The sequence below is a fragment of the Anser cygnoides genome, chromosome 1, assembly GCF_040182565.1.
Source record: "Anser cygnoides isolate HZ-2024a breed goose chromosome 1, Taihu_goose_T2T_genome, whole genome shotgun sequence".
Lineage (NCBI taxonomy): Eukaryota > Metazoa > Chordata > Aves > Anseriformes > Anatidae > Anser > Anser cygnoides.
In genome coordinates this window covers 50,262,224-50,285,330 of record NC_089873.1, presented here as the reverse complement: position 1 = coordinate 50,285,330, position 23,107 = coordinate 50,262,224, and the positions used below count along the sequence as shown (strand labels likewise).

At 35.6% G+C, this 23,107-nt stretch overlaps 1 protein-coding gene and 1 long non-coding RNA gene across 3 annotated transcripts in view; one reads left to right on the top strand and one right to left on the bottom strand.

The window, feature by feature from the left end:
* Positions 1 to 3,895, top strand: part of LOC106036886 (uncharacterized) — a 221,985-nt gene extending 218,090 nt beyond the window's left edge. The window contains exon 6 of one of the 2 annotated variants that reach the window (XM_066995339.1): positions 1,109 to 3,895. In XM_066995339.1, coding sequence (XP_066851440.1) covers positions 1,109 to 1,142 — 34 coding nt within the window. In that variant the 3' untranslated portion in view covers positions 1,143 to 3,895. The remainder of the gene's footprint in view (positions 1 to 1,108) is intronic. The other variant, XM_066995331.1, reaches the window with a different exon arrangement.
* The window catches only part of LOC136790586 (uncharacterized), an 85,621-nt gene that overhangs the window by 37,796 nt on the left and 24,718 nt on the right, over positions 1 to 23,107 (bottom strand). The gene's annotated exons all lie outside the window — the stretch shown is intronic.

The following is a 23,107-nucleotide window of genomic DNA, read 5'->3' as shown; positions in this document are numbered from 1 at the left end:
TCATGCTGTTTTTACTGCCTGGGCTGAAATGTTTCAGAAGCTTCACCAGAAACACAACAGGGATAAAGTAATGATTCACCCAGTTGCATTCACAGCATATTTCACTGAGCATTGCAATAGTTTAACTTCTTCCAGCAACACACAAACATGTACAAATGCAACTGATAGTGTGCCATTACCAGCTTTTGTTATTTTCCTCAAACTCTTACTGGTGTCTTCTTGTAAAATGAAGATCCTTATAAACCTGTATACCAAAGCCACAGGTGTATTGATCCCTTCGTTCAGTCTGGAAAATTAAAAATGTGGGATGGAATTTTATTCCAACCTTCACTTTCCCTGAATTGACAGTATCTGATAACTTTGGTGTTAATTTTTGTGTCACAAAAGACCCAGCAAGTGACAGAATGGCTATGATTATGTAGGGTGACTATCTTTCAAATGCTTCCAAAGAATCTTTTTATTATTATTGATCACAAAATACAAGGGCTAGCACATTATTAAAAACTTCAATTTCTACAAGCTTCCTGATTTTCCAGCATGAATAAGACATGACAAACAACGGCCACAGCATTGCAAATAGTTATGGAGAAGCTGAATTTTAGACATGCATATAGTCCAGTGAAATTGAGCAAAGATAGTAATATACAAGCAAAATATAATGCCGATATTTAGATAGAGGAACAAGCAGGACACTACTCTTTGAATTACTGCTTGTGGATACTGTTAATGAGGACACTCTTAGTATAAGAACAAGTTTCCTAGGTGTACTCCAGAAAGCTGTCTTTGTATGAGTATTACTACAGGTTATCTGCACATTTTTCATTCAGTTTTGTGGAAGAATTCCTACAGTAAAGGTACAATGCAAATTTCTGTGAGATGTGGAAGTGTATCAGGGTCCTATTAGTGGCAGTGGCTGCTGAAACAATCAGTGAGTTCTGCTCAACCCTGCAGCAGAGAGAGGCTGGGGGTGAGTACCGAAATTGAGTCAATGTGCTCTGAGATATTTAGTGGGAATACGTCAACATCAGAAAAAAAAGATTGTTGGAAATGCATCTGTGCTCTAGGGTGGGCCATTTTAAGTATAAATAATAAATTTTATCTAAATTAGCCTGCAGGTTGGGACACTTTTCTGCAATGCATGACAGGATTGTCAAGTACTGAGAACAGTCATGTGAATGGATCAGACTGGTGAAATCAGGCTTCTGAACTGCCTTCTTTTCCTTGGAGACTGGCAACCGAATTTCTTGGCTCTTTTGGAGGATCAGAAGGGGAGCAACAGGAGGAGGGTGGAAGCTACAGCTTTCGCTTGCTCTATTTTTTCTTGAAAAAGTTGAAAGGTCTCAATTTCATCCCAATATGGAATGGAAAACTGTTTCTCAACTTGAATGTATTCCTGGAATGGGAATAAACTGTTTCCTACTCATTTCTATTCATGGTTCTTCATTCTTTCTATTTACAGCCATGGATTTCAGATTATGAAATCTGAAGTCCAAGCACCTTTGAACAGTGGTTCTCCCACAGTAGATGCTTAGCATTGTCACTCATGGGTCAATGAAGATGGAGGACAGTAGTCTTGTAAAAAGTATCCTACTGCTTTTCTTCCTTTGTTTTCACAGTATTAGTTTGGCCTTCAACTAACACTGACCACTTAGGAGAAGAAAAAAAGCTGAAAGCTTGTCATAAATAATTATATAGTCCTGCAGTCCTCTCAGCAATGTTCAGCAGTTATTTTTGAAGCATGCCAGCACTAATACACAATTGTTAAAGTGCTTCAAGTTATTTGCTTTTGTGTAGTGGTGAATTTTTCCACTGATGTTTTTTATTAAATGAAAACAATGCAGCTGACTGGGAGCCAAGAAGATCCTGTATTCTAATTCATGTGAGACAAAGATTTGACTGAGAGCTGTGGCTGCCCAGGCCAAAAACCAAAAACCAGCAACAAAAACAACAACAAAAACACCAAACATCCCCAAACAAAACAAAACAACAACAACAGAAAAACAACAACAAAGAAACCACATGAGTAGAGGAAAAAAATGTACAAATGTCAACTGATCGAATAATTGACACCTCTGTTGAATGAACTGGGGCAAGATGATTCATAGTATGGTGATTTTATTAGTTCAGGGATATTGCTAATTAAGTAAGTAGCCATTGCAGCCAAGTGCCTCATCTTCTGGACATTTTTCACTTTACCATTCTCTGGAATCATATTTCTTGTCACATTGTTGGATGCAGATCTTGTTAAAGTTAGCCATGCTTTTTGTATCTTTAAATTAATCTAACATAACGTGCTGCATGGGAACAGTCTGCCAAGATATTCTGGGAAATGTGCTTGTGCAACATATAGCTGGCCCTTCTCATTGAACTGCAAAGAGCATTGCCTTGATGCTCCACAATCGCCACTATTGCTTCTTAATTTTCACGTGGCTTTTAAATTGCTGCTCTTAACCAGTGAAAATGAAGTAGACCTTTGTCAGTCACATGGTTAACTTAAGCACCTGTTTCTGTTGTGGAATGCTATCTCTGGGAAGGTTGAAAGCTAAAAGTCTCTTATAATTAGCATCAAAATTTGACATCTTGTAAGTGTGACTTGACCAGTCTCAGCAAATGCTTTTGATACCAAGATATAAAAGCTGCAAGAAATATAGCTGAAATGGAAGAATAGAAGAAGGAAAAAAAAAAAAAAGAGAGAGAGAGAGATGGACTTTATTATAATGCAATGTCTTTACACTTAGATAACTTTTAATATTACGGGGAGTTAACAGATCGTACCATGAAGATGTTTTGCCAGTTTATCTGATCAAATGAGTACTGTGAAGTACTTATTATTTTCTTTTATTACTGTTCTTTGTGAGACTGAGTAAAACTACATAAATTTTTCCTTCCCGTCACCTGGCTGAGAATAATTTACAGTGATTGTAAGTTACCTCTGCAAGCAAACAACCTAGTGCTTTGCACCCAAATATTACAATTGGACTGACAGAGTGCTTCATTCAAGTCTCACAAGCTATGGGCTTCCTCATAGAGGAAGATTTCACTTTAGATAACTTCAGCACTTGCAAAATGAGTCAGAGGACCAGAAAAAAATAATCCTACAAATCTTCAGAATTATTCTGTTTATTCATTATGATGAATATTGTATACAAAATATTTGTAAATACTTCTGAATAAACCACAGTTCACTTCTGATTTTGGCTATGCAAATACTGTGATCAGTTGAATAGATCCAGACAGTTGCATGCTCAGTCCACTCCCAGTCCAGTAAACATTTTAATCTTAACAGGACAAAACAACTTGAACTACATGGTATTCAGTTTGGTGTTTGGGTGAAATGGATATGTAATTGTCTGTACCTATCTGTGTAGATGTGTCCTAATTTTTTTCACCTGCAAACAGTGGGGCAAGTGAAATGGTAGTAGTGGAGGAGTTTCACTGCTTAAGTAAATGTGATTGTACAGGAAATGCCATTTGGGGACAAGAGAGGATCATTACACAAAGGGCACATAAGGATTTATAGAACAATTACAAATATTTAACGGTAACTTGCCAACAGGAAGAGAAACTTGTGCCATAAAAATGAGCACATCTAAACAGACAGAACAGAAATAATATCATATGAGCCCAAAGGCTATCACGGAGCTTTTACCTAAACTTAGGAGTAAACTGGAAACTAAATTTCATGAGTGAAAAACAGGCCCATTCTATTTAAAGATATTGTGAAAGTAAAACTTAGACTAGACTAGTAAGGCTGATGTGTGGCATTTGGAGCAGGTATAGCAGAGGCAATAAAGTGGAAGATGAAAACACAAGAGGTCTGATTAAGAACATCGAAAGTATGGAAATCTGCAAGTAGATAGGGATAATCCAGGCCACTTCTCCCAGGTGTTTCAGACATTGTAAATCATGTTGATTTTTTATTTTATTTTATTTTATTTTATTTTATTTTATTTTATTTTATTTATTTTATTTTATTTTATTTTATTTTATTTTATTTATTTTATTTTATTTTATTTTATTTTATTTATTTTATTTTATCTTATTTGTTTTGTTTTGCTTTATAAGATTATGTTAAAATTGTGGCAATAATTTACTTTTTTTTTTTTTCCAAATAATTGCTGATCATTACATATGAGCAATAAAAAATGTGACTGTGTGGGCTGGCTCTAATGAAGCTGGGATTTTGTGTTCATTGATCACAAGACGCAACTCTTCAGTGCATCTGTTATCTATTACGAGATCTTTTTTCTTATGGGTAGATTTATGGGTAATTGAGCTAATGAGGATCTTTGCAGAAAATCATTAGGGAAGAAGGTATATAGAGGCTTCAGTATGGTAGCTCTGGTGGGCTCACTCATGACAGAAGAATTACAGAAGAAATAAGGTTTACCTCATATAGATTTAGTCATGTGAGCTTTAACGTTCAATTTTAGATAGCCACCAGAGCCCTCTCTATTAATGTTGCATGGAATATCATCTGCTATCTTATACTTCAGACTTATGATGTGAAGAACTGACATGTGAAGGTGTTTATCCCTCTCCATTTATTACAGAGAGCCTAAACAGAAGCTTAGGTGAGACAATTCTAAGTGACTGATGCTGGATACCATAAATATCACTTTAGGAATACAACAAAATCTCCAACCCTGAATAGGTTAAAGCCTCCAAGGAGCCCTTCGAGGAGATAGAAACATATACCTCCTGCAAGCAACTGGTGAAGCTAGCACCAGGACTCAGCAGACACCTTCAAAACTCCAGTCTCAGGTGCTAATCCTTCCCTAGAAAAGGAGATATGCAGTAACAAAACTCTGCATGTAAAAAAGCCTGAGCTAATCTAAAGCTCTCAGTCATGTGTTGCTTATATATAATTACTGTGAACTTCAGAACCAACATCAGCAGCTAGCTGCTGACACAATGAGAGAGAAGAGAGATAGGCATAAGCTTGAACACAGTAACAGGCAAGAATTAGTACAGAGTATAAGGACTTGTATTCATATCCTCTGTGCAAACAGCAGAAACTGTTTAAGGAAATACTTTCTCAGCTGTTTGCTTACTGGAGGCTACTGTTCCTGTAACTGTGCTGGTAAAAAAGAACATGTATGTGTCAGCTGCTTCCACTCACAGACCTGCATCTTCATGCAAGACCACTTTTACTGCTATCAGCTAAGATGCTGAATGCTGATATTCCCATGAGGGAACATCTGCCAGAGATACTTTGTCAAAGCCCTAAATCAGTGCAGAAATTGATTGTTCATCTCCTTCAGAAGTCTCTGACATTCCTTCACAAATGCTGTAGTCAGAGGTTGCTTATGGTAAGGGACACACTTCCTGCTAGAGCAAGTTGTTGAAGACAACAGATGTCCAGAGGCATAAACAGGGATTAAATACCTGACTCTTACTGGCTTTTACTGTAATTTGACTGCCTGGTTGCCCTTTACACCTTTCAGAAGTTTCCCTGTGGACCTTAATGCACTGTTTTCCAATACATTTCTGAGACATGTTTAGTTTTCTCCTAGAAATTGCTATGCTATTTTTGCATATTCAGATCTCTGTATCTGTATCATTCCAGTTTGGAGAGGCCAACTGTTCCCTCTGTTTTCATATGAAGACAGAATGAATCAGAGTTGCTTCCACCCATATCACTGTTCCCCCAAATGCTTTCACAGATGTACTAGGAACATGGAGTTCTGCAGTCTATAACAGTAATACCCCAGACTGGGCTTTTTTCAAAAACCACCCTGTAGGAACTGTGCAATTATAAGTATCTCAAAGCTGGTAGGAGTTATCACATGTTGCATGAGGAAACATCCTCATGCTATGGTACTGAGGTGACAGTGAATCTCTAACAGGGAAAAAAAAATCAGAAATGAATAGGCTTCCAGAGGTCGGCTTTGCTTCCTTAGGGGAAGAAAGTTACTGTGTATCCAAGGCTGGTCAGACCAGCATTTACTAGATGACAATAAGGAAACTCTACTGGGTGACATATCATGTCTTTTCAGTTTGTTGTGTACAATTGAACTTGCTGAGAGGAAGTATGATACCACTCTATATATTCTTTTATTTGCAGAAATATATTAGAAATCTAACATATACTCCTAAGTATAAGGAGTCTGCTGGTTTTATACCCAGCCTGCTGTGGGTGTGAGCTCACATCACAGCATCACTGTGCATCACTTCCAGTAACTCAGCACAGGTATCAGTGTGAGCTCAGAATGGAACAACTGATTAAATCCACATTCCTGATGAGGGGAAAGAATGAGGAAAGTGCTGAAGATAACAAAGTGCAGTGGCCTGTTGGTGAAGACAGGAGGGAAATGTCTTCATCGGTAGACCTTTCATATTTGCAAGCCTAGACATTATTTCTTGACTTCCAATAATAATAACATCAATAACAATAATAATAGGGATAAAGTGAAAGCCATGCAAACCTTCCCTATCTGTGAGACACTCAGACTCTACCAGCTGTGCTGGCTTGCTTCCTACATCTGGGCTCCAAAATGGGTAACAAGAAAACTCTGAGGGAACTATTTTAAGAACTCTGGCACCAAGCAGTGTGGGGAGAAAAAAAAAATAAAAAAATAAAAAAAATAAAATAAAATAAAATAAAATAAAATAAAATAAAATTAAAATAAAATAAAATAAAAACCACCACCACCAACAACAAAAAAGCCAACACTCCACTTCTTTACTGAAATCAGTCTGTTGAAAGCATTTCTGTTTGGCTGCCACAGTTCGCCAAACAGCCTAATGTGCCAGCTATTAGTACCCAGCAGAGTGCATGTTTGCAGCTATTCAGCAAAACTATCACATGTCCTTAGCCAAGGCAAGAGGGATCAGCTGCCGAACACTGGAGCTGATGAAGAGCAGAGCTATTAAAGCAAGCAATAAAAAAAAACACAACCCAGAATGGAGACTGATTTTTATTATTATTTTTTTTTTAACCTAATGGATGACATTTATAACTGGAAAGTATGAGTCAGAGTGTGCTGTGCCAGCATGGGGTCTTTACGATGTTTTCATCTTGCTTGTTCTTACTTGTCTAGGACCATTCTATCTGGTTGATTTGTAAGTTTTAGTTAGTTTTCTTGCAGTGCATAGGAGATGGGCACATGTGTGTGTTTGTGCACGTGTGTGAGTACTGACCATAGACCATTGCTCAGTGAACTGAAAGCAAAGAGATAAACTACCAGCAGATTATTATTATTTTTTTTTTTTTTAAAGGGAGAAGTGAGACTGCAGTGTTAGGACCTCTTAGATAAATTATTGCTGCCAAAGTGTTATTGCTGCCAAATGTGGCAGTGACGTGAGTGTGGGAGGCAACCACCCACTTGCTAGCGAGGACAAAATGGACACAGCTCAGTCTCCACAACCACTTAATCTCATCCAAAAAGCTTTAAAAACACAGAACTGTTTGTCCTTTTGTAGCACATGAGCAAATAAAATCCATTTGCCACAGAGCTTCTCTGTAATAGCATATCTCTAGCATGTAACCAAGGAACAAAATTATAATACTTGTTGCAGCGACATTAGAGACTGGTTACCTCAGAAACAATGTATCCAGCTCCAAATTCTGATTCTAGAAAAGTCTCTAGGCTGCAAGAGCAGACCTGCAGCATTTCCCAGCAAGAATACATTAAGGATTCCCTGGTCTGGAAGAGTCCTGCTCAGATGTAAAGCCAACGTCACTTTCAGGAAAATTCTACCGCGCAACAAACACTCCATCACAAGATTTGTGTTAAGGCATGCAAACTTGCCACTAACAGTGCAAACTCTGAAACCTATGCAAGGCAATGTAACACAGCCATGTCTGCCTCAGCTTGCACTGAGACTCAGTCCCCACAGTTTCCTGTGGATGCAGGGAGGTGTGAAGCCAGTGCAAAACCTTTGCCTCGTTTTTCCCACAGCTGATATAGGTCATGCTCAGCACAGCTGAAAATTGAGCCCTCAGGCAGGGAGCTATAATGAATTCACTAGATTAGGCAATGAAAGCCAATGTGAACAAAACAACCAGCTGGCTCAAGAATATTTCACTCTAATGTAAAAATGCTATGGGGGTAGGGTAGGGGAATAAGCTTCAAAACTATGTCCTTTCATTTCTCTGAAGATCATGCCTACCTTTTCTTTTATGCAGATTGTTACAGGCTGCATACAGCTGCGAAACTGAAAAGAAATAAAGGTGTTTTCATCACCTCTACTGTTACATATTATAGTCATTAAAGCTAGTAGATTGTATCTTCATGAAAAAATTTGATGCATCTTGGTAAAAGACTACTGGTATAAGAATTGTATCTGAAGCTTTGGGATGTCACTTTTTTATTTTATAATGAGTGAAGTAAATTTTGTTTAGCTCTTCATGGCTATTTTTTAATTCTGGACAATTTAAAACCATTACATGTATGTATAATCATTATTTCTAAATTATTAGGAAATAATAATAATAAAAAAAGTTAAAATAAAATACATAGAGTACTAGAACTCCAGAATCTGAAATTGAAAAAGTATTTATCTTGGTCACTGAGACTGGAGGAATAATTTCAACACAAACTAGTGTGAGAACAGACTCTGGCTTTGTCCTGTGTTTTATGGGTTGTTTCAAAACCCTATGCTTTAAAATGTTGTTTTTCCTTTAGCTGAGAGATGCCTTTTTATATGTGAGCCAACCCACCCACGCTCTTTTCCTGTGATTATCCTCAATAAATGGGAAGAAAATTCCATAGAACATGCATACCCGATAGTGTCAGATCTGCACTTCAAGAGTAGTTTCACTTGATGAATATTTTTCCTTCCTTTCTAGTTCCCAAGTAATGTGTATTCCTACGAGGATTTTTTTTTTTTTTTTTTGTAAAATGCATGGCAATTACTGCACTAGAGGAATCTCTCCTATGGATGCCACTCTTACGACAGAAAAAATGTAGGTAAAAACAACCTCACATTTGGCATTTGAAAAAGTGAAAGGTAACACTTAGGAATTCCAGTAGAGCATTGCCCTTACAATCTCCTAAGGAAATCCAACATAAAATACAGTATGTGCTGAGAACAGGCCAGGCCACCTAAATATGGATTGCTTTTGGCTTCGGTTATATAGAAATCCCCTGAACAGGTGCCAAATTAAGTCACCCTACTTGTTGCTTTCTGCAGCTGAAGGTCAGTAACAGTTAACATGGAGAGGAATTTGGATAGCACATCTCACAATTCAAGAGCACTGGGACTGCCTTAAAAAACAAATGCATCCTTACCTCAGAGAACCTCAGCTGTGGAGTAGCTTGGTTTCTCTTAGACATGTAAGCAATCTACAGCTTATAAGGAAAACATATCAGTCTTTCATATCAGTTTTAATTTATGCCGCATTTCCCATCTATTTATAACTCAAGCATTCTAAATTAGAACTATTATATGCAAATATATTATAATCTGCCAGAATGCAAAATATCCCATAAATCTGATTTGATAAAGAGAAATATTTATTCATGTATAGCTGGTGAATTGTTCTACAGTTGCAATTTCAGGAATGTGATTTTCTGAAAGAACTGCTGACAATCCATGTTAAACTTTGAAGATTCGTATGTTTAGACATAATTTTGCTCCTATTTGAATCCTATTTTGTTTCTTATTGCCTTCTTTGTTTCTTAGAACACTTGCATAAATAGAGAATTTTTGTTACTTGAAAGCTTTTTGATCTCCTTTACATTTCCCACCTGCAATTATAACTCTTGTCTTAGTGACATCACCCATTGGATGCAGTGAAAATAATTATAATAAATGGCTGAATAAAGAATTATTGACATCAAGTGGAAAATAGGCAGCTGATGAACACTTAAAAAGCTGTTTGCATGAAAGAATCATAAATAAGAAAGAATACAATTAGAGAAATATAGAAAATACTCCATGTAAGATATGGAGTGCAAATTCAATGCAAAGAATTGAAAACCTCATGAAATTCGTTGGTAATACAAAGTTAAATATCTAGCTTGATTGGTTATAGAATACTTAAAAATATGAATGTAACAATAGTGATATATTATTATAATTGTGCTATATTATTATATTTTATTGCAGTAAACGGTGAATCAGCATAGCACTTGCCATTTCTTTTTCTTCCAGTCTTCCAATCTAAACTCAGGCTGGGTTTACTTTTAAAAATATGCATCTGTATAAATAAATTTCATTCTGGCAGTGAAATACTGAATAAGTGTATGGTAGGTCCCAAACCATTCCTGTTGGTTTACCATTTTGCCTTTTCTTTATTCCTCAGACTCTCAGTTGCAACTATCATGACTGCATCACCATGCATGATATCTAAGTCCAGACTGTGTGCAAGTATAAATCAGTATAACCCTCTTAATGTGAGTGTAGCTACCTTTGAACTGTGTCAGGCAAGAATCTGGTATTTGACTGAAATAAGTGCTGGTATGTACTACTCTTTGATTGGTTGGTTGGTTGATATTGTTGGTGGTGTAAACTGCATCCATATTGACTTTAAGCACAGACCTTAACCATATTTACTAGCTGGACATAGAAGTATTGTTTGCAACCCCCTTCACCCGCTATTAAATTTCATTATTCCTTAAATATTCCTTAATTACTCCTTAATTATATTCCTTAAAGAGAATTACAAAGTAGTTGCTGTTCTGTCCATTTCATTGCAGTACTTCATAACATTCACCATGTAAGCCTGAAGGCAGGGAATATAACATATCTAGCTTTAGCCTCTTGTTTTCAAGAAGCTGGAATAAAAGAAATTATAGACAACAGTTCATGCCAGTTTACACTTCCGACAGTGTGGACAGTAGACTTACCTATCTTAGTTTTGTTACTCTTGGCTTTTTAGCTACAGAGAATGTGATAGCTAATTCATCTCCTGGAGAACCTTCAGGCTAACTTGGAATGTAGTTTAATTCCTAGTAATAAATGGTTACTAATATAGTGATTTTTTTAAACTAACCTGCTATGTCTTTTTTCACTGAATAATAAAATATGAAAAGCTACTGGACTTCTTACCAGGCTCAGAGAATATGGCACACAGCAATTCAGTAAGCATTCATGAAGAATAAAAATAGGCATATACAGTCCCAGAGTCAGAATTTTTCTCAAACTTCTGCTTTTTTTCTTTTTTTATCCTCTGATTTTTTACAATGTCACCAGTATTTTCCAAAGCATTTATGCAAGAGCTGTGTATTATTAAGCATGGATAAAGTTAAGACTTTCCACTGTACTTTGAATTTACACAGCTTATCACTTCATAGTAGAGATGATATAAATGCATTCTGTGGTTCAAAAGCAGTTGCCCTCTGGAACAAATTAATAGGTGCTCTAACTTCAAACCTAGTTATTGAAGTCTAGAAATGTCTTTTATACACAGTTTATACCTATGTACATTCATCAAAGCTACTATGTGCTTACACTACTTCAAAAGAGAAAGAAAAGTAGTCACTGAGTATCCTCTCATGCTCAAGGCTCTCTGTCTTTATCTGTTTGGAATGGCACTCTTGGGAAACCCAAGAGCTCTGCAGTATGAACCAACCAAAACAGGTTTGGTTTAAAGCAGACTTTTTGAGAGTTCAGGTATACAGTGTAAGTAAATGAGGCAGTAGAAAATATATATACCACTGGTAGGGAAGATAGTAATCAGAAAAACATTTTAGAAACTCTCTCTGAGCCCCTCAGAGACATATTTTGCATATGACCCTTTAAAAAAAATGTCAGCAACACTGCATCTGCCTTTCTTGATCCTTGAATCAATATCTTTTGGCTGGGTAAGATGCTGGTAAATACATTTTACGTCCAAGCAGATTCTTTCAGAACTGTCACAAGTGACTTTTCACATGGTGCATCATTTATGTGACATTTATGGTTCCTGGCAAAAGTGGGCATAGACATGACCAAGAGTGCCATTCTTTACCCTATGTGAAGATTAACATCGGAATGATTCTTTTACCCAAGAAACCAAATACTTTGTCATGGCAGACTTTTATGTCATCCATCTTATTTAAAATCATGTATGTAGTCACTAAAGGGAACAGTATGACATCTTTGGCTGTGCAACCATAAATACAGTGATGCCATTCATCTCCACACATCTTTGGCTTCGTATTGCCCAGATGATAGAGTTCCTCATACTTTCTGCATAAAATGCCGAGATCATTGCTTGGGTGAGAGGTAATTACCTGAAGAACATCTGAAAAAGATGACAGACTGTCTGAGGAAGGTACTTGCTGAGACTAAAGGAGCGATTTCTTTCTTTTCAGCCAAGTTAGTGAACTGAGAGTATATTGTAGGAACTTTAACTGAACCTTGATATCCTGGAAGCAGTAGTAACCAGTTACAGTTATTGAGTTGAGGTTTTAAAGTCATTTGAAACTTGAGTAAGAATAGCATATGATTTATTTTCTACTCCATATCTTTTTCTGCATTGCTGCTTAATAGCTATACTGGCTTCAAATTCCATTCTGTTTGCACATTAATTACTGGTTTTCTAATTCATTGCATCTGAAAGAGACAGTCTCTTACAAGGCAACAGGTAAGAAGACCTGATTAGCATAAGCTTGTGGCCCTTATTTTGAAAGCTCTGAATGGATGAACTTCTGCCCTGCTATTTTCTTTAATTCTTGGTCTAGTATGCTGATTTTCTGATACAAGCTATAATAACTTAAGATTTTATTAAAAGGAAAAATGTCTAGTTGTAATCTTCATTTTTGTTGATGGAAGGTATTTATTTATAGTTGTATCAGTATAGTTCTATTTGCAGAGTGAATTTTTATATAAAGTATACATTCATCCAGAACATTTGTGACAGGTGTGTTGTATAAACTGATCAAGTGATTGTAAAAATTGCATAATTTTAGTGGATATTAAAAACGAGAGTTTACTGGAAAATATCCATATAATGGCTGGTGCAGAAAGCATAGCATGATTGTGGATTATCAGGCATAGTCATATGAAGGTCTCATTTTAACCATTGGAGCCATTAGAGAATAAAATAGTGCTTTATTCCCTAGGACAGGGGAATGAAATTGTTTCACAAACTGATGCAAACACAAGCAGTTTGCAATAATAATTTAGTGGGTTCAGTCCTTCAATGATACACAGCTGTTTTACCAGGTCAGAGAGTGCTTTTCTTTTTAGTTTGCCGTTAAGGGTACATTATTAGTTGATTTTTTGGAGTGTTCTTGTGTGGATTCAGGAATTGGACCTGATGATCCTTGTTGGTCTTTTCCAACTCAGAGTAATCTATGATTCTATAATATTTGTATAGTTTTCTTGAACTGAACACATATTCAAAATAAATGTTTTAGAAATGCATTCAAAGAATAGGCATCACAGTTTGTCAGTTTATACAGACTATCATAGTCTGGTGTTGCTAGAGCAGGATGAGGAATGGAAAAGCGTTTTTCCATTAAGAAACTGGACAAGATCTCACTTCCTGTAACAATTTAAGTTAAAATACTTAAGAACTTAACAGAGTTAAGGGCAATATAAATGAAGTCAAACTTTACAGGACTGTTCCAAAGACTACCAAATCTAACAGTAGATTTTTTTAGTGATTTCACTGCATTTTACACCAGGGCTTGAATGTAAAATTTTTTCTCACTTCAATTTAAGAACATTTCAAATGTATTCCTTTTGATTGGAAGGCCAATCAGTGACTATTTTCTAACACCATCTAATCAGGTACCTTCTTTCACCATTGTATTAACCTATACTAGTGATATTTCAGCTGTTTTGGCTTCTATGAAAAGACAGAAGTTTTCTATAAAAACAACAAATGTATGCTTGAATATAATTAATGAAGATTGTTCTGCTAACTGACTTGAATGTCAGTTTACAGAGATAGCCAGATCTCTAAAATTTTACAGTTCAGGTCAAAACTGGATAAACATCTATGAAAATAAGCTGTCTTATCAGATTCCAGCATTTCCACTTGGCATCTCAGCTGGAAATACCAGAAGAAAAGCCTTTCTGTTAGAGCACAGTCATTTCCAGCTCAAGTCCCTGGTGGAAATTAGAAGTGCCAAAGTACTTTTGCTCATGAAGGGTTCAGTGTAAGTTCAGTTCCAAATACGTGCTAAGGTTCCTTTTGTCTTTCTTCCCTGAAACCTATGTGGGGGCCTAATTTCTAAGTACTGTATATATGTATGTGTATATATATATTATATATATATAAATCCTAATTGCAAATGAGGAGGGGCTTCATTTCTAACCGCTATCTGAGGATGTGACTCAAGCCAATAATTTTGAAAAGGACCACTGATTTTGCATACATTAATTGTCAGGTTTTCTGTGAAAGAGAAATAAAGTAGTTAAGGTATTTGATGGAACTTTCCTTGAGTTACTTATTAAGTAAACACTTTTCCACAAAATGCAGAATTATCTTCTACCTGAGGGGACTTGAGCAGCAATTGTTTATGTCCCTAAGGACTATCTTAATAGCTGCGCTTCAGTAGTCTGTGAGTGGGAGGGAGGAGAGTCTTGGTCGCTTTTGATTAAACAATTTCACTTTGAATAAAATAATATAAATTAGATGAAAATGTTAAGACACATCTCCTTATATTCAGGCAACTGATTATGCTAAAAGAGAGATGTATGCTCAGTGTTTACCTCAATATTTAAATGAGAACATGCAAAGTATGTTAGTTTCAGACTCCGATCTCAGATCTTGCTGTCCAAAACCTCATACTGTCTTAAAAACCTTTGATAAAATGCATAAATATATTTTTATGTCTTTTTTTTTTTTTTCTTGCCCAAATATCCAAAGCAGTATGTTTTGCCAATTTGATAAAAGTGTGCAGATAGAGTGCCTGGAAAACATATCATGACTCTCCTAATAATGTTGTCACTTTTGCCTTCAAACTAAAAATGTTAATTAGCTTTGAAAATCCTGTAAAAGTTGCAACATCTGGAACTGTTTTTATAAAGTGTTATATTTATTTATTTTTTTATTCAGTTTACAAAACCCATTCATTATTTTGATTAATTCCCATTCATTCTTAGTTCAAGAATCAGGACTTAAAAAAATGGAGCTCAGAAGAACACTGTGTTCTCATATATAGATGATAGACCATGGCTCTCCCTTTCAGTTGATCTTGTTACTAGATTCCTAAAGCTGTAAATTGGGATTAGTATTGTAGTACATAAATATAGGCAGTCATATACAAGCACGTTGCTGGGACAGAAATTTCCATAGGAAACCTGAGCTGCAAGCTGGATCTTATCTTAAATCCATTTTGTTTTTATTCCTAATGTTTGTATCTGAAAGAAAGGGGTTATCTCATTCTACTGAGAAGTACTACAACCCTCAGTAAAGTAAACCAAGATTTTCCTGCTGCTTGAAACAGGAGAGCTGATAATGAGCATTACCAGAAGGTCACCCAAGGTAACACAGCTGCTTTAGCTTGATGTAGCATCTTTGCCTAGAAAGCAAAAGGCCTGGCTTACCTTCTATCTTGAATTACTTTCTTGTTGTGCATGTTTTCTCTAATTCATTAAGGAAAATGCATGGATTGTACCTGTGAGTTGTCTGCACTGTAGAACAGTGCAGAAATAGGCAACTATCCAGTGTCTAATGTCAATAACCCGGTTATCATGGCATTTCTCATTTGCTCCTGTGAATTTCAGATTTTTTTTTTTTTTTTTTTTTTTTGTGGGAAGATAACAGCCTTTGAATATCAACATCATCTGGCGACGTGTTCAGTATGGGCTCTACACTGCTGTGCTTATAATCCTTGACCTAAACTGTGAGCTGGGAATGAGATAGACTCTTTGCTACCCCTAAACATCCATTTGGCTCATTCAAGGGCAAAATTATTTTAGCAGCAGTTGATTACCTGTCTGGAATAAATGAACTTCAGAGAAGGCCAAGGAAACAGAGCTGAAACGCACATCTGTTCAGATTACAGTGCCAAAGAAGTTTGTGAAATGATGCTTTTTTTTTTCTGTAGAAAATCCCAACACTTCCCTTCCTTCTACTGAAAGTATAATTTTTCTCTAGAATTTAATTCATTGATACTTATGTTTCATAATATGTTCCTTCTATTATTAACATTATAGTCTACTGCACAATATGCACGTTAGGTATTTCTTCATTTTGTAGGGCTTTCAAACAACTGTATTGTAGAACTTGCTGTTTAACAAGACAGAGCACATACTACCCGTTGCTAATTCTTCAAAGCAGCAGTTGAGTTAACATAAGCTTTAAGTGGGCGTTACATATTCATTTGCACATTTTCTGCTGCTGTTTCTGAGTGGTTTAGTTACAATCTGGTACACATAAAAGGACTGCTGCACCTATATAGAAACTTGCAGAAGTCACAGATGCTTCAGGTGGGTAAATACATAAAACCATAAAACTAACTATAGGTCATTAGTTTGAAATGTTTGGCAGCAGAGAGAAAGAAATCTCTCTCTCTTTGCCTCTGCCACTATCTCACCCACCACCAGTTCTAGATGCATTAAATTGGCATTCTCTAAAACCTACCTCATCATCATGAGTCACGTTTCAACTTTTTTTTTCCTCTTTTATTTCCCCCACATCTATTATTCAGGTGAAATATGTATTTAAAATATACCCAGAATACACTAACCATAAAATAGATATTTTTTTATTTACATCAAAAGACAGAACCTGGTGAAATGTAGACAATTGCAGTGCATGCTTCTCTACACACACCTTCTGTAGTATCCCCTGAAGATATATACTGATATATATGAAGATACATACTGAAGGACTCTGTACTTAACCCCTCTGCTGAGCAGGGTGAAATAGCTTCTTAGAATCACTGAATGATCAAGGTTGGAGAAGACCTCCAAGGTCATCTGGTCCAACCATCCCCCTACCACTAATGTCACCCACTAAACCATGTCCCTAAGCACCACATCCAACCTTTCCTTGAACACCCCCAGGGATGGTGACTCCACCATCTCCCTGGGCAACCCATTCCAATGCCTGACTGTTCTTTCTGAGAGGAAATTTCTCCTAATTTCCAACCTAAACCGCCTCTGTTGCAACTTGAGTCCATTCCCTCTAGTCTTATCGCTAGTTATCTGCGAGAAGAGGCTGACACCCAGCTCCCCACACCTTCCTCTCAGGTAGTTGTAGAGAGCAATAAGGTCTTCCCTGAGCCTCCTCTTCTCCAGACTAAACAATCCCAGTTCCCTCAGCCACTCCTCATAGGACTTATGTTCCAGACCTTTCACCAGTTTCGTAGTCCTTCTCTGGACATGCTCCAGGGCCTTGAACTGTTTCCTTGAAGAGAAAAATATGGAACAAACAATACAATTCTCAGCTGTTACCTAGACAAGATTTGACTTCAGATTTTTTTTTTCCTTTGAAGACATTCCTGTGATAGCTCACAGCTAGCGTTTGCTTCCTTTACTCTAAATAAGCACTATTTGTAGAAAAAAAAAAAAAAAATCAGTACCATGGCTCTCTGAATTCTGAATAAATCAGGCAATAAATGATATTTCCAGTTCTGGAAAAAATGATCTTTGCTTGCTTCTGATTGGAAATTATTTTGCGTGGCTCTTTCCCCCCAGAGCTTATTAGCACATTATATTTTGTTGTTCTTGTTGATGTATGCAGTGGTAAGTTCCCCTATGTTCCACATAGGAAAAAAAGCAAAGCGTGTGCTGTATATTTTAATGGCTTATCTAGTCATTGCACAGCAAAGGTAAAATTTATTCATTTTGCTTCGGTTACTACTGTGACCACTTTGTATAAACCACTTCACATGCAGACGTGTAGAGTCATGTCTACTCTCTTACCTCATTGAAATCACTTCATAGAGAAATTCATTAAGCGGATTACTTACTTACATTTATTTATTTATTTATTTATTTATTTTTCTCGCTACACTTTATAGGTTGTATGACAGGACACTTTAGACTTTTTATCACACTTCTCTATTTATTTTTGCATTTAAACATCCATTTCTAGAGTCTGTGGTTAGTATGTATTGAAACCTGTGGGATGTATCTTTAGAGGTATGTCAAATATTTAATGTCAGGATGACAGGCAAGACAGCATTACTGTTCCAAGGCCAGAGGGTAGAAGTTAGATTACGACCAACACGTTAGATTATGACCAACAATGCATTAGGCTCTAGTGTGAGGTAACAAATATTTTTCATAACTCCAAATGAGGACATAGCGCAAATTACCTTACTTCCTTCACTCTTTTTTGTTGTACTGGTTTACTGAGTCAGGCTGTAGTGGTGAGAGAAGATAGGAAGAATAGGTTGAAAAACTGCAGAAACCACTATAAGGACTGAGACAAGAGGGCTGACACCCACACTTTGAACACTACCATTACCTGTATGAAATATAACTCTGGATATACTCTTTTTTTCTTTTTTTTTTTTCCATATAGTATCATAATGCCTTATAAATTGTTCCTTTTGCTTCTTGTCTAGTGTACCTTACAGTATACAATTTCCCACTGCTAACAGGATTCTGTTTATGAACCCTACTTGGTAAAAAACTATTAACATTGAAGCCTCACTTAGAAATGTTAAACATGCATCCTTAAGACACAAGTAACTAGTATATATTCCCATGAATTTTTTTTTTCATGTTATTGGTTAATCAGTTTAATGGCATATTGGTCCCTGAAATTTATTTTAAATAACACCAGTGAAAATGGCTTTGATATTGTCACTGAATAATAAATTGAAAGGTAGCTTTTCAGGTAGACTAGGTGAAATGTCCCTGTTGTGGTATATGTTTGTCATTCTGAAAACTATTAATCGAAATATTTCCCACAGGGAAGACCAAAAAAAAATCATATACTAAACTTTTATTTGAACCAGAACAAAGGAGTGACACGCTAAAAATATTGTTTTAAAATACTTTTTCTTTCTTGTTTTTATTACTTGTTGCACGTCAGATTGAACATTTTTACAATTCTTAATGTGTGACACACTGCATCATTTCTTATGTAGGAAAAACTCAAGACTTTGATATGGTGTGGGACTCATTTCACCAGATTTTACTTATAAAACATGCAAACATAATCTAAGCTAATCAAGCAGGATTCTTTTGTAGCTGAAACTTTCTGTACCATCACGATATAATTGTTTTGAGATGGTGGGATGAATGGTTCTCTGGAGATACCTACTTCCCAATTAAATGCAGGTAGAGCCTACAATACCAACCTAGATTTGTTGCTCTGTCTAACTTTTAGATGAATAAAATTTATTGAGATGAATTTCACATGAGTTCACACAAAGCTTATATCAACACAATACAAACTCAAAATTTCTTAACCTGCAATGAACTCTTATATTAATTGCAATGAAGAATAAAACAGAATAAATTGGATAACAGAATCTTCTTCTATTACATTTCACTACAATATAACATCATGTGAAATAAAGCAACAATGAAGGAAAGAGGACTGAATAACCAGGTAAACTATCAATCTCCTGAAGAGAACAAAATAGTTCTAATTCTTTGCACTGTTTCCTAAGTAGAAAAAATATCTACATTTCACTCCCACTCTCCCCTCTGAGGATTTGGACAATAGAAACAGTAAAGGAGGGAAGTTGTCCTTTTGGAAAATGGGATATTCCAGGACAACAGAGCAAACTGGGGGGAAAGGGAAGGATAAAAGTGAGAAATTATGGGAAATCAGTCCTTGTTTGACTTGAATTAAGGAAAAGAATAAGCCCACCCTTGTACTATTTTCTTTTCTGAATATATCTGAACTGACTCATCTTTATGCACCTAATTTTATCAAAATAGTACATTCTGATGAAAATGATTTTAACATTAATTGTTAATGTTAATTGTTAATTTGATAAACACTTCTACAAAATTGTTCTTATTTGAGAACACCACTGCATATAAAATGCAGTCACATTATGAAGAGGAAAATATTTAAATCAAAACTCTAAGAATTCTTTCTACCATTTTTAAAAAAACCACATTTGAATCATTACTTCCCATCCACTTACTTTCACTGTAATTTCAACCATATGAATCTTCTGCTTAGTGTGTTTATTTCTATAGAAATGCTATGTATCATTAAGCAGTTTTAATGACTTGAAAGAGTGGCATTTCAATGATGGACCATGGTCTTTTATTTGTATATATATGACAGGCGTTTTGGTTTGTATCAGATGCAAATATAAGAGAAAATTATTGCACTTTGTGGACTTTGTGCTCTTTTTTTTTTTTCCTCCAGAAAACTAAAAAAAAAGTCTTTTGAAAACCCGTCAGCTAACATCTGTGTGTGTATCAGATTCTGTTGATGCAAGGTACTAAGCAAAACAAATTCTTAACTATTATTGTAATGAGTTATCTGTATTCACTAATGACTGAAAGAATCTTTTATTAGAAATCCCATTGTGATGTGGGAACACTAGGTCATGATTTTCAGGTACGGACAACAGAACTTAAATGTATAAAAACATATTTAGTTACTCATACAATCTAATCTTTAATAGTGCCAAGTACTCAGAGCTGCCTCTCAGAAGGAAACATTTAATGGCTCAGCACCTCTAAAAATGAGACCATAAAAAACTGTATTAAAAATATAATATAAGCACTACTGACTGAAAAGCATAGACATTTCAAAATCCTGTGAATATGTAAAGCAATAGCAACACTTACTAAAATTAAAAGTAATGTAAATAGAAGAAATTCTATCGAATTCAGCAGAAATTCTGATCTTCAAAGCCATGTGGGTATTTTGTCTGTACACTTCCCAATAACTTTGATGTGAAAATATCTGATGATGATTACTATTGTTTTCCTTTTGTTCACGATTCACTTTTTTTTTTTTTTTTTAATGGAAGAGTTACTCTCCCTTAACGGTACTTCTCTGGCAAACTCATAACCTCAACCATCCTTCAGCAATTGTTTAAGATACTTATAGACAAGCTAGAGCATCAAATGCAATGATAGACGAAGTTACAACATCTTGGCTCTAGCTGATTTGACCTTAAAAAAAATCTCACACATTGAGGGTGTGATGGGAGGGCAAAGGTAGACAGATCCAAGTGAACAGGATCTTTACTAAGAGTATAGTTCAGATTAAGTCATAAGGAAGAGGTAAGTTATAACAACTTGCTTGAAGTCTCATCATGTCATTCTTATACTTGTTACACTGAGGAGGTCCTTCAGTTATAGCTCCTTTATTCTAGCAAATTCCCAAAGTAAGCAATTATCAAAGCAATTGAGTAGAAAATGGGGAAATTACAGACTATTTTTGCAATCCAATCAAACTTCATTTTATTTTACTTATAACAAAAAAAATTGAATGGGTGGTTAAGTACTACTTTAAAATGTTACTTTGAACTGGATATTTAGATGCAGACTTGCACCCTCACACATTTATTTGCATGTGTATGAAATATACCATTTTAAAAGGAAACAAATCCAGTCATATGTCTGTGCAGCTCCCATAGTATGAAATAAGCTGCAGGCTGTGAAGATGAAAGTAGTATTGCTTTAAGATAGATATTGCCTTTTATTAATATCTGAACTTATATATATATATATATATGTATATATTTTTTTCCTAGATTGAGAATCATAATTTCCCTCCACGGCCATTGATCTTTTCTGGACAGCCATTGCCTCCTATCTTACACATCCTTCCAGGACCAGAGCAGTCTCTCTCTGCAGGTGCCCCAAATTCTGTATATAACACAGAGGCCAGTACATGACTAACATAGACTGGATGGACATTTTAGATCGTTTAAATTAATGTGGTGAATCCTACCCATCTAAGGTAGCTATTTCTATGTAGACATTTTGTATTATGTGGAAAATGAATGCTAGAACAAATGTCACCCTCATAAGATCTCAGAATTTCAAAACATAGCCATCTGAAATGCTCTTTCTGAGTTTTCTGCCTAAACTGGGGGCAAAATTGAAATATTTGTTTGATGTTTGCATAATATCTTCAGAATAGTGTAGGTATTTTTAATAAGCATTACAAGTAAATTTTTAAAAACCTCAAAGGTTCATCTCTTCTCCAAAAGAAATAGTAGACACTAGGTCTTCAATATCTTGTGAAACAAAAAAGATTATTGTAACAAATGTATACAACTGAGAGCAAAAAAGTGGGACTAGATATAATTATCTTGGCTCAGAGTCGAAACTGATTTTAAATTGGTAATTAACATTTTTTTCCCCTCAAGAATATTATATTTATGAAAAAGAAAACAACAGTATGATATTCTTTATTTAAAATTTCAGTCTTTTTTTTTTGGTTGTGATTATATTAATGTACAGTCTGTAGCAAAATTGCCACCTGTGCAGAAAAGACTCATCAGGAAAGGCACATAGAAAAACAAATATATCATTGTTAATTTGCTATTGCCTCCACCAGTGCTTCTTGGATATTGGGATATAAATAAGTTAGGTATATCCATTCCATTCATATGTTCATGCTTTCTGGGATAGCAAAGATATTTAAAGTCTTGGTATTGTCTATTCAGCATTTGATCCAGAGACTTTTTAAAATTACAAACTTGTGTTGATATACCTCTTTTTTTTTATTATTTTTCCATTTTATTCTTCTACAAAAGAGAGAGAGATTATCATATGAACCTTACAGTGACTGAATTTTTGCACATGACTAAAAAAGTCTTGGCTTGGAAACTTGGGGAAATAATACATGACATTTACAAAAAGTCTGTTTCTATCAGAAAACAGTAAAAGATTTCCTGGCTTTTCACCTCCTTTCCTGGCTTTTCACCTCCTGTGTGCATTAAACCCAGAGGAGAAAGAAGTTGAGGTAGATAACATCCTTTATATTTCTTCTTCCCTAGAAAATGCTAAGTCCACCTGAATTCTTTGGTAATCTTTAGTGACAAGAGTCTTGCTGGAGAGAACATATAGGAGATGATCATGCAATAAGGCATTTGAACATGACAGCTTGTACTTTTGAAAGAAAAAAAAGGCGAGAAAAAAAAAAATCACTTTATTGGAGTTAGACTTCAGAAAGACAGAGCCAAAGAGGATCTCTGTAACAAAAGGACTGATCATACAATGATGTTTTGGAAATGTTGTTTAGTCTTGGATATATTCAAGTCAAAGGTAGAGGGCCAAGGATAATGAACAGCAAATGATGAGATAAAGATTGCAAATAGCTTATAGGAAGTAC